This window comes from Saimiri boliviensis, chromosome 10, assembly GCF_048565385.1.
Source record: "Saimiri boliviensis isolate mSaiBol1 chromosome 10, mSaiBol1.pri, whole genome shotgun sequence".
NCBI lineage: Eukaryota > Metazoa > Chordata > Mammalia > Primates > Cebidae > Saimiri > Saimiri boliviensis.
Genome location: NC_133458.1, coordinates 111,145,415 through 111,158,153, shown reverse-complemented (window position 1 = coordinate 111,158,153; position 12,739 = coordinate 111,145,415). Strand labels below are relative to the sequence as shown.

General features: G+C 50.5%; 1 protein-coding gene across 1 annotated transcript in view; it reads left to right on the top strand.

Annotated features, from left to right (window-relative positions):
• Nucleotides 1-12,739, top strand: part of ADCY1 (adenylate cyclase 1) — a 133,833-nt gene that overhangs the window by 96,792 nt on the left and 24,302 nt on the right. The window contains exons 10-14 of the mRNA XM_003930840.4: nt 65-162; nt 1,510-1,594; nt 4,349-4,438; nt 5,850-6,103; nt 6,436-6,562. Of these exons, the coding sequence (XP_003930889.3) occupies nt 65-162; nt 1,510-1,594; nt 4,349-4,438; nt 5,850-6,103; nt 6,436-6,562 (654 nt within the window). The remainder of the gene's footprint in view (nt 1-64; nt 163-1,509; nt 1,595-4,348; nt 4,439-5,849; nt 6,104-6,435; nt 6,563-12,739) is intronic.

The window sequence follows — 12,739 nt, the reverse complement described above, 5'->3', positions numbered from 1 at the left end:
TTCCCTGGTGCTGCTTGCGAAGGCGCGACCTCAGCCCTGATGGGTTGACTTCTCTCTCACACAGTACCACCAGCTTCAGGACGAGTATTTCACCAGCGCTGTTGTCCTCACCCTCATCCTGGCTGCCTTATTTGGCCTTGTCTACCTTCTAATAATCCCGCAGTGAGTGTTTCTATCCACGAGGTGGGGAGCTCACCAAAAAGTCCCGGTTTCTGGGGTTCACGTTTGTGTTTCTGTTGTATGCTCAAGCTTGGTGTCCCACAGTTACTGTCCCAGTGTGCCCAACATTTCGGGGAAGACATTAGCCACCCAACATTTCCTCATGTTCTCAAGTCAGTGGTGTAACAAGCCTTGATGGCATGCAGTGTGGGAATGATCACTTTCCATTTTAAAATTTGAATTTACTCAACTCTAAGACCCCATATATTTTCATGTTTCTTCATGCATGTAACAGGCACCATTGCTGTAGTAATCGCTTTTGACTGGTTGCAGCGGCTCATGCCTGTAACCCCAGCACTTTGGGAGGCTGAAGCAGGAGGATTATTTGAGGCCAGTAGTTCGAGACCAGCCTGAGTAATATAGCAACAGTGTATCTCCACTCCCCCTCCCCCCCCCAAATTAGCCAGACGTGGTAGCACTTGCTTGTAGTCCTAGCTACTAAGGAAGCTGAGGCAGGAGGATCCCTTGAGCTTAGGAGTCTGAGGCTGTAGTGAGCTATGATCTCACCACTACACTCCAGCCTGGATGACATAGTGAGAACTTCTCTCTAAAAAAATAATGATAATAACAACTTTTGAGAAGAAACTGCACTGAATTAGCTCATTGGCATTTAAATAACATTTAAACATCATATAAGTCAATGTGAGTTTGGCAGCTTTTTTTTTTCTGGCAAGGAAGACAACACTAAGTCTGCCTTTGCCACTTGACTTCCAGACATACTGATTTCTTAATAAAACCTACCAACCGAATACTGTCTCCTCTGAGTTTGAAAGCACGTGGAGGCCACCCCGTAACTGCGGAGGAGGAGGAGGAAGCTCAGCCCCGAGTGTTCTGCATTCTGCCCAACCCACAGACACTGAATACGACAGCCCTGCCTCGTGGCTCTATTTGGGATTCAAGCATTTTCTAAAAATGTTTTTCCCAGACAAAGCCCAGCAAGAGACCAGCTCAGCAAAGTCTGGGAAACTCGTCTTTCCATCATGAGGAAAAGGGCTTCCAGAAAAGTTCTGTCTTAGCCTATCCTAGATCTCTGTGGTGGGGTAGGAGAAGTGGGAGGTAGACTGAGGAGGGGCCCTCTTCTCACCCAGGAATACCAGATGCCCTCCCTTAGAAAAGAGAACCAGCCTTGGCAGTCCCCAGAGACCCAAGTGGCAGGCATCCAGGTTAACGATGCTGCTTCCTCCTGAGGGCACAGGGGATGTGGAGGGAGGGGTCAATTCTCAGGTGTCTCTTGGGTCCACCTTTCCCCATCCCCATTTATCAGTGACTCTCATGTTTTCTGTCCCCCAGGAGTGTGGCCGTCCTGCTCCTACTAGTATTCTGCATCTGCTTCCTGGTGGCCTGCATCCTGTACCTGCACATCACTCGGGTCCAGGTATGTGCGTGGTCTGTGTCCTCTACCCGTACATCACCTGGTCTAGGTATGTGGGTGGCCTGTGTCCTTTATCTGTACATCACCTGGTTCAAGCATGTGGGTGGCCTGTGTCCTTCACCTGTATATCACCTGGTCAGGTATATGGGTGGCCTGTGTCCTTTATCTATACATCACCTGGTCAGGTATGTGGGTGGCCTGTGTCCTTCACCTGTACATCACCTGGTCAGGTATGTGGGTGGCCTGTGTCCTTCACCTGTACATCACCGGGTTCAGTTATCTGGGTGGCCTGTGTCTACTACCTGCACATTATCCAGGTCCAGGTATGTGGGTGGACTCTGCTTGCCCTCTCAAGTGGGATGGGGGAGGCAGTTCCGTTCCCTCACCCTCCTGGACAGGAAGAAAGTTTGCTCACATAGCAGGTGCTTATGAAGACTCAGTTCTGCCCTGGGCACCATGCACTTCTTTGGGAGTATGCCTATTGGACACAATAGGCTGGCGGTTGATATTGATTTAATAAATGAGCACAAGATACCGATCCTGTTCTCGTAAAACGGAGAGTCTAGCAGCAGGACAGGAGAGGGATGTTTATTCTGTGTTCATGTCACAGACTTTGGAGGGGGTGACATTTTCCAGGTACATCGTCTGTGCCGTCTGGTCCCTGATGCCCCATCTGCTTTGCTCTGTGGGGATCTGCAGGAAAGACCTGAGCTTTGCGGCCTTGTACTGTCTGTGGCCCACTTGGGAGGACTGTGTAGTTCCTAGTCCTATATTTCTTTGTCACGTTCTGCACCTTCATTTCTAACTGGGTCACTTCCCTCAGCCTACCCCCCGCCGTCACTTCTGGCAGATCCAGTGTGGTTTTCGCATCGTTATTGAAAACAGCAACTCTTTGAAAAGATTAAATCTAGTTTCATTCATTTAATTTGTCATCATTCATAGGTGATATTTTGAGTTTTTAAATTTAAAAAATGCGATGAAAACTTCATTCCTATTTCTTGGACTTTTATAGATTGACATTTGGTTTGACAGATTTTAAAATTTACCACTTCAAATAAGATTGCTGTTTTTCATCTAATTACAAGTGAAAGCAGGACAGGTGGATGATAGTTTTTAAAGCCTCTTCCTTTGTCCCCAGTGGTGGGAACCAGTGTGCCCACCCGATGGTATTCATATAGCGTAAGACATGCAGAAAGTGTGAAAAGCCACTGGGGAAGAAAAGTGACTACAACGCAGAAGCCAAGGAATGCACCAGCTGCCACGAGGCCTGAGCTTCTCCTGCTTTGCCACCTAATCAGAGGGAGCTCCCCATGAGGCCATAGGTGTAAGCTGGAAGAGAGAAGGCAGGGTAGCAAGACTGGGGACTATGGGCCGCTTCGTCATGTCACTTACTTGTGCCTTAAGGGTCTCCTCAGACCTGATCATATATATTAGCACTTCCATCTGATGATAGAGGGCTGCTGTTCACACTCAGCTTTATGGCTTGGTGGGTCAGGTAATGCCCAGTTCATGATGGGCAGCTCAGGTCATACAGTAACTTGGTGACCCATAGGTAAGGGTTTAGGCTCTACTTAGACCCAGCGGCAGGCCAAGAGCCTTTCTCAAAAGGGGAATGGTTATCTGCAGAAGATGGCAGGGTCTTGCTCCAAAATCCTGTTTGCAGGCCTGTGCTATGGCTTCTGCATGGGCGCCTGCCAGTGGCTGTGGTGGCATCCCTTAGCACACTGATCTCACGCCATGTAGAAGAGGGGGAAGCAGACACCGGGAGGCTGCAGTGGGGTTCAAGGACTTGCACCCACGTCTTGTCCAGAGGCCAAGATGGGACTGGGAGGGAAGTGCTGTGAGCCACAGCCAGTAAAGCGTTTGAGCCTCACACCACTGCAGAGCAGCGGTTCTGAGATCAGCAGAGACCAGTGCGTTAGTGAAATACAACAGCTTTGGGACTTGGGAACCATAGAACTGGATCCGAGATCCATAACCCACAGCTAGGTGGGCTGGGACACACTGCTCTGTCCTTGTCCATAGAAGTGATACTGGACTGGGTGGCATTTGTGCCACCTTTTTCGCAATTGTAGAGTGGGGATAGTAACGATCCGACCTCATGTGGGGTTAAGGGAGTAACCGTGTAGCCCACCAAGGGCACCCTGGCTAGTTGGGGACTCTAGCAGGGTGGGTTGGTGTTTTCTGTAAGGTCCCTGTGGGTATTTATTTTAGTTTATATTTATACTTTCAGAAGTGTAAGTGTGGGAAGGACTTCTTACTTTTATGAAATCGCTTTCTGAAGATTTCAAAACGTATTTATAATAAATAGATTTAAAATAAAATTTCTAATAAGAACTCTATAAAACCTATGTGAACAAAATAATAAAACGTATTTAGAGCATATCAAAGAAGACACAAATGAATGGAAATTTGTACGATTTCTGAAATGGAAGAATTTAGTATAATGAAAATGTCAAGTTAATCTATCCGTTTAACTTCAGTGCCAATCAAAGTCACAATGCAGATAGAAGGAAGGGAAGTATTATTCTTTGTAAGTTAAAGACTTCAGGTTTCTTTTTTTAACTTTGGCAAGCTTTCCACCTGGGAGAACAAACAAATGCAAACAGCCAAGAGATGTGTGAGGAGGGTGAATAACGGGCATGGACCTAGCTGCGTGCAGGTCAACTGCACATTCCGCTGTGGGAAGTATTAACTGTGCACGTGAATTGCCATGGTAATCAGAGAGTATTTTCTAAATTAACATTTTTTGTTCAGTGTTTTCCAGGGTGCCTGACAATTCAGATTCGCACTGTCCTGTGTATTTTCATAGTGGTCTTAATCTACTCAGTAGCCCAAGGATGTGTGGTGAGCATCTCCAGCTTGTGGCATGTGCTGGGGTGGGAGAGGTTATGGCATGGAAGGCCAGCCAGGAGGCCAGGGCCCAGGGCTGCAGAGACAGGGAGGTCAGCAGAGACGTCAGGAATAGGTGCAGGGTCCCGAGAAGCGGGGGAACAAGAGATTCCAGTAAGCAGAGGAAAATGTAAACTTTCTCTGGTGAAAGGAACCTGGCTTCTTTATACAAAGCAGAGGACAGAAGCAGGGGTGGAAAAACAGGACAGAGATGGGGCAGGAGGAACATGATGGAGCGAGGCAGAAGTAACAGGATGAAGCTGGGGCAGGAGGAACAGGATGGAACTGGAACTGGGGGTTGGAGTGAAAGGATGGAAATGGGCGGGAGTAACAGGATAGAGTTTGTGGTGGGAGTAATAGGATGGAGCTGGAGGAAGGAGTAACAGGATAGACCTGGGGCAGGAGAAATGGGATAGAGCTGGGGGCAGGAGTAACAGGACAGAGCTGGGGGCAGGAGTAACAGGATAGAGCTGGGGCAGGAGTAACAGGACGGAGCTGGGGGCAGGAGTAACAGGAGAGAGCTGGGGGCAGGAGTAACAGGAGAGAGCTGGGGGCAGGAGTAACAGGATAGAGCTGGGGGCAGGAGTAACAGGATAGAGCTGGGGGCAGGAGTAACAGGATGGAGCTGGGGGCAGGAGTAAAAGGATAGAGATGGGGGCGGGAGTAACAGGACAGAGCTGGAGGAAGGTGTAACAGGATGGAGCTCAAGGAAGGAGTAACAGGATGGAGCTGGGGGCAGGGTAACAGGATGGAGCTGGCGGAAGGAGTAACAGGATGGAGCTCGAAGAAGGAGTAACAGGATAGAACTGGGGCAGGAGTAACAGGATAGAACTGGGACAGAAATAACAGGATGGAGCAGGGGGCAGGGTAACAGGATGGAGCTTGAGGAGTGACAGGATAGAACTGGGACAGGAGTAACAGGATGGAGCTGGGGGCAAGAGTTACAGGATGGAGCTGGAGGAAGGAGTAACAGGATGGAGCTCGAGGAAGGAGTAACAGGATAGAACTGGGGCAGGAGTAACAGGATGGAGCTGGGGGCAGGGTAACAGGATGGAGCTGGGGGCAGGGTAACAGGATGGAGCTGGGGGCAGGAGGAGCAGGTTGGAGCTGGGGGCAGGAGTGATAGGGTGGAGCCACTGGGCTGGGAAGTAGGCAGGGCTGATCCCAGCTGGTCCTCTCCGGAGCCTCTTGCCTGCTCTGGCAGCCAGTGGGGAGCCTTGAAATGCTGTGAGTTACCATGAGGTCTGCAGCTTAGTGTGGTGGCACGGGGGGTGGGTCAGAGCAAAACCTTGGGGGACTTGCTTGAAGAGGGACACCTGAACAAGCTTAGGGGCTGCCTAAGACCCTCTGCCTCGTCCCTTCCCAGGTGGGCTGCCTGCCCTGGGCCTGGAGCTCCAAGCCCAACAGTTCCCTGGTGGTCCTTTCATCCGGGGGCCAGCGCACAGCCCTGCCTACGCTGCCCTGCGAGTCTACACACCATGCCCTGCTCTGCTGCCTGGTGGGCACCCTCCCGCTAGCCATATTTTTTCGGGTGTCTTCCTTGCCAAAAATGATCCTACTGTCCGGGCTTACCACTTCCTACATCCTGGTTCTGGAGCTCAGCGGATACACCAGGACTGGGTAAGTGTGTGGCTCCTGGAGAAAAAGGCCTAAGCAGGGGTGCTGCTGAATCTGTGCAAACAGATGCGTTAGAGGCTTCTGATTCAAGAACTAGTCAAGACGAATTGTATCCGACAGTTTAGTTTGTGGCTGCTTCTCTTCTACCCAAGTTCTAGCAAGCACCCAGATTTCCCATTGGGAAGTGACTCTTGGCCAGGGTCCACCCAGGAAGCTGTTTCTGGTGAAACCGTTCACCACCTGAGGGTTGCTCTGAATGGTTCTTGGGTTTAATGGCAACATCTTGCCCTGGAAGCTTAGCACTGACTTGGCTTTCCTTCCTCATCTTCCCCCAGGGGTGGTGCCGTCTCCGGGCGCAGCTACGAGCCGATTGTGGCCATCCTGCTCTTCTCCTGTGCGCTGGCCCTGCATGCCAGGCAGGTGGACATCAGGCTGAGGCTGGACTACCTCTGGGCCGCACAGGCAAGATGAGCTCTTTCTGCTTTCTGGGGGTGGGGGATTTGGAGGAGGAAGGGGCCTTCAGCAAGTGTCTAGTGGGGGCTGCTACAGAAACCCACATGCCATGTGGCCCTTGGGTGGCCCTCTTCAGCAGTGTGCAAGGCCAGGCACTGTCTGGGGATGGAGAAATCCTGTGCTGGGGGGTGCAGGGAATGGGAGCCACACCTGAGGGAAGACAGTTCAGAAGGTTGTGGGGTGTGTGTGATGGAGATCTGCCTGATGGTCAGAGTGTGGCTCTTTCACGAGGCCGTGAGTACCCCCACCTCCTGGAACAGTGTATACGGTGGTAGTGCAGAGGGGCTCAGCCTCTGCAGGGCCGGGTGGTGGCAGCAGGTCTCATCGGGGTCATTGGGAAACACAAGAAAATGCCAAAATTCTCACCACCTACTTCAAATTTAGTAGATCAGCAGGTGGGGACTGGGCATCCATCTTTTTACATGTACCCTGGGAAATTCTGACACAAGAGGCATAAGCACCCCTCTTTGGGAGACTCCATGGAGTAGCAAACATGAGAACTGGCCTCAGGCCCCGACCATCTGGGTACCAGGCTGGAGAGGAGTCATGCTTTCCTGAAATCTGTAGGTGGCTTTCTGCTTGGATGTGAGCCTGGCAATGGCTGCCAGGTATTTACCTTGAGTTCCTGCTGTGGAGCCACATGCAGAGACAGCAGGCACATACCTGTGTCCACCCCATGGCCAGCGGCCAAGGCAGCATGTGAGTGCTCATGGGAGCATCTTCGTGCATGACAGGTTCGTGCATGACCCTGTCATGTACCTGCTCTATGCTCCACAGGCCTCTAGGAGGTGAGGCACAGTCAAGCATTCAAGACCAGGCTACCTGGGTTCAAATCCCATTTGTGGAATTTGCAAACTGTTTCACCCTGGGAAAGTTGCTCCTCCTAGGTTTCCTCCCCTGAAAATCACAAATGAAGGCTTTAGCAAGAGATAATCTTGTTTTGACACCTTAAGAATAGCTCTTCGCTATTGGAGCTATTTGATCTCATTCAGTCTTCAGAACAGCACTGCCCGGGAGCTGGAAACACAGATGAGAGAGCAGGGGCCACTAAAATAACATGCCAAAGTCAGGCAGCCAGACGGTGGCTGAGCTGGGCACCAGCTGCCATCTATGTGACCTTCGGACGGGCTCCGAACCTCTGGAGAGAGCTGTGTGGGGGGCCAGGCATGACAGGAGCATTTTCACCCTAGGCCTTCTACTCTGCAGCTAGGACTGAAGGCAGGCACAGCCCAGAGTTGGGGTTCAAACACCAGACAGGCACAACCCAGAGGGTGGCCAGGAGGAACCGTGGCCAGGACCAGCTGAGGGCTCACTGTGAAAGCAGGACTAGGCTCGCTGCTAGAGTCAGGTAGCCTGTCAGTTTCCTGTGCTTGTTCCTGAGGCTGACCGGGCAGCGGTCCCTGCAGTTGAGTGACCAAAGCCCTGGTCAGCAGTAACAGGGGTGACAAAGGTTGGGTCTGGTAGTTCTTGTCCTGAATTCCAGCACCTCCATGTAGGCTCTGTGTGACACTTTGACCAGTGATGGGTCAAGCCGTCTTTCCGCTTGAGCAGTAAAATGGGGTGAGAACCCTAATCCAGGTGTGCAAGAAATAAATGAAATTCTTTTCCTGGTGTGCTTGGCCACCGGCTTTGCGCAAAGTAGGTGCTCGGTGAGGTTGAGCAGCCCTTCACCCGTCAGCCTGTTACTCGGTGGTGAGCCATCTTTTGTGGGTGTCTCTTTCTGGGAAGGGGGGTTAGAGAGGGGTGAAGAGTAGGTGTGAGGAGCATTCGGAGGAAGGTTCTCACTCATGGAAAAAGTGAACACAGTTGTTTTCTCTAGTTCTATTCATCTGGAAAAGACAGGAGCAGCTTAGTAGGTTCATGTCAGCATGACAGGGCAGGATGCATATTTAAAGTGATGGATATTATGTTGTTGATTTGAGTAAGGAAAAGAAGAACATATACAAATATCACACATGCACTCTGTCTTTATGTATATCTATATACATGTGCTCACAAATGCTTGGTGAAAAACATGGTTTATTTTTTCCATCACTGTATAATAGCTTTATTGGGATATTTCACATAACACAATTTCACTTGTTTAGTGAACAGCAGTTTTTAGTATACTCACAGTTGTGTAACCATTATTGTAATCAATATTAGAATATTTTCATCTCCCTCAAAAGACACCCATCCCCATCAGTTAACACTCCCCATTTCCCCTCAAACCCCAAGCTCTAGGCCACTACTAGTCTACCTCCTGTCTGTAGATTTTCCCATTCCCCTTATTCTTCAGCCTGTGTATTAAGTTAGTGCCTATTCTAGGTAGAAGACATTCCTGTGTGCTACTACATGGAGCTCTGAGCCAGCCTTGGAGGTGGGGAAGACCCAGATTCCTGAGGGACTCACGTTCTGGCGCTGCCTTCACCGCATGCCTGAACTCCAGGTTCCGAGTGGGCAGGGGTTGCTGAGAACCCACCCCTTTGGCCTCTCCCGGGAGGTTGCTGCTGTGTGGTGGGCTCACTGTCAGTAGAGCTGTCTGAACAGAACAGGCCCTGATTCCTGCTGTGGAGTGGGAGGGACCCTGGTGGGGGTGTAAACACATCTGGGTTAGGCTGTTCTTACGCTGCTATGAAGGATTATCTGAGACCGGGTAATTTATAAAGAAAAGGTTTAATTGGCTCACAGTTCTACAGGCCATCCCAACAGGCATCTGCCCGGCTTCTGGGAAGGGCTCAGGGAGCTTTTACTCATAGCAGAAGGCAGAGCATGAATAGGCATGCCACACGGCGAGAGCAGGAGCAGGAGGTGGGAGGGAAGGTGCCACACATTTTAAAACAACTGGATCTTCCGCGAACTCTACCATGAGAACTCTTGACTGTCTCAAGGACAGCACCAAGCCATGAAGGATCTGCCCCCGGGACCCACACACCTCCCACCTGACCCCACCTCCAACACTAGGATTACGTTTCAGCATGAGATTTGGTGGGGACAGAGACCCAAAGCACATCAATACAGGAATCTGGCTTGTCACCAGAGGAATGCAGGCTGTGGCGGGAAGCGAGTCATCACACCAGGCCTGACTGCGGCCACAGTGGGTTGTGAGGAAGTGAAGCTAGGCATACCCGGGTAGAGCCAGTGTTTCTGTGGGCCTCGTTTGATGCTTCAGGGTTGACTGTAGAAGGATCAGGGATGGGTTGACGGGGAAGGGATGAGGAACATGGCAGAAAGAGGGAGTTCTTCAGCAAAAACTGAGAGAGGAGTCAGAGCTCAATCACAGGGGCCAGTGCTCCCTTCAAGCCCGCTGTGGGCAGTGGAGCTGCAAAGGCAGGGCGATAGGACCTGATTACCGTCTCCAAAGGTGGCCGGACAGTGGAGTGTGACACAGAGCCCAGGGGCAGGTGGGAGCCCTATGACCCACCGGGGCACTGGGAAAAGCAACTTGCATGGTCAGGAGCTGGCAGGAGGGCAGCTTGGATGGTCACGTGGTGTCTGGCCACAGCTGGCCATCAAGTGGAGGTGCAGTGGTGGAGGTAGAGTGGGTCTCCAGGGGACTGTTCATGTATCTCAGCCTGGGCTGAGAGCAGAGGGCACTCTCCAAGCGGGTGAGGCCAGGAGCCCTTATGATGCTTGGACTGTTTGAAAGACAGGGGCAAGGCACCGGGCAGCTCCAGGCTGGTGTGGCATTTGGGGCAACCACAGTGGGAATGGGCCCTAGAACCTGGGAACAGGGAGGGCCGCCTGACAGGATTCACCACCTTCAGCCGAGACACGCAGCCAGTCCGCAGCAACCATGCCAAGAGGAACCAGGAATGCTCTCCTCCCTCACTACTGGCCCCTGCTTATGCTCCCCATTGGCCAAACTTGGCCGGAAGTAGGAGGCCCAGGACCCTGTTGGTAGAGTCCTTGCACTGGCCTCCCTGGGACAGAGCTGGTGGGGAGTGGACTGCAGGCAGCACACACCTGCCCTGGAAGGGAGATCTGGCCAGCTGCAGTTTGCTAAAGCCACACCAGGTAATGCAAAAAGAGCCTCTTTATGACGGGCTGTGTTGGTGAACTTGGTCTTAGTCTGGCTTCAGCTGGCTATCCAGGGTGATCCAGCTGGCTGGTCCGGGAGGAGATGTTGACCCAGCTGTCAGCTGGCCTCTCTCGATTCAGATATTTTAGTTGCAAAAACCTACTCAGAGCTTGAGAAGAATGGACTTGGGATGAGCTAGGAAAACTGGAACAGCCCAGGCCCATGAGATCTGGGGTTTCTGGGTTATCTGCTAGGGTACCTGGTTGGCTCCTCACTCTCAGGCAGCAGAGTTGGGCCTTGGCCATGACTCTTCCAGTTGAGGGACACGTCTGGGTGAGGCATTTTCTCTCATATGCGTTGACATGACTTTTTCTTGGCTTTGATGTTCTTTCAAATGTTATTAAATGCAGTAGTTGATCCTGCCATGTTGTTCTCCATCCAGTGACACCCCCTAGCAATACCCGATGAGCATACCAGTAATTTTAGGGCTAGAATGCAATCCTGGGCCTTGGGGCAGCCCAGGCAAGTCTGTGGATCCCTGTGCATGTGTGTCACAAGAAAGGGTTGTCCAAATGGCCACATAACTATCACTAGATTCGTTCTGGTCAGTGATTTCAGAAACAGAAGGACAAGTAAGAAACAAGCCTTTTGAAAGAAACTGTGCCATGAAGAGAACATTCAGAACATGGAAGTTGGATGGACACGTGATTTTGTTGACAGGAAGAACATGTGGTGCCCACAACTCTTTCTTTAAAATAGTGTATCCTGATGGGAAAATCTTACAGACTGAGAATTTCAGTGAATTTTCATCATCTTTGTTAAACTATATAACAGTACAACTTCTGCTGGGTTCATGAAAATAAGTAGCACAGGGAAAGACAGATGTTACCCAGTCAAATTTTAACAAAAATCTTCGTATTTGTGGATGGATTAAGAGATACACTTAAACCATCCACAAATGCAAAGATACAAGAGTACACAGCCATGTTTGTCCACAGATAGGTAACAGCAAATGCCATCTGCTTGCCCATAACCCCAGCAAAACACAGACTTTGCCTGTTTGCCCTTGGACATTTAGGCACATAGTACAAACATCAGAGTGCTCAAATTATTGCGAAATTGCCAGGTCAAACACTAGGTAGGTTAATTATTTACAGAGACTGGATCAGTTGTTGAAACCTGCAAAAACAGATAGGCTCTTCCCTTGGAAAGCATCTTCAGCCTCTTCGTCTGTAACTCTTGGATGCTTTTGTTCCAGTGTCATGTCTTTCTTTGCAGTCAGTAGATAATCATCACAGCAATGATAATTTCAATGTTTATGCTATTTAGTATAGAATGCAGTTAAAACAACTTATTTCTCTACCAATAAATGCTTAATTCGAGAGTAATCCCCATTTTGCAGTTGCCATGATTGACATTTAGAGGAAAGGTTTCCTAAGATGTGGTCATGGCACAGATAGGGAATTCCTGGTGGTAGAAGCCAAGTTAGAGCCCTGGTTCCACCTCTTATTCTGGTCGCTTGTCTTCTCCACACTTGTCTCTCGGGGTTGCCGAGGAGTTTATGTGATACAAAGCCATGGTCACCATGCTTCTTGGACTCTAAAATGCTGTTTGCTTGTTAGTCATCATCTTGTTCTCTGTTACTGGCCATAGGGTTCACATCTGGCCTTTGGGTGAGTACATCCTCACAAACAGCTTTTATGGAGGGACAAATGGTTCCAGATGTATCCCAGCTGCATCCTGCAGCACACTTCTATGGAAACCCCCAAGGAGCCCAACCGTGACCCCACATCCATCATGCCCCACACCCAAGGGAAACATGCCCTTTGCCCATCTGAGGGTGCACACGCAGCCTCTGGCAGGCCTCCGCTCTGTACCTGCACCCATAGTGCTACCACCTACCTCTATCCAACAGGTGCTTATTGGGCACCAAAGCATCCTGACCCTGTGCTGGGGATGCTCACATGGTTGAGGTGTAACCCCTGCTCTTGGGTGCTTGTGGGCTGTTGAAGGAATCAGACACGAGTCACAGAAAATTTCAGTACAGTGAAGGACGTGCCATGTAGAACACAGACAGGACCCTGACCCAGGCAGGTGGATGTGATATCTTTAAAGATAATACCTCA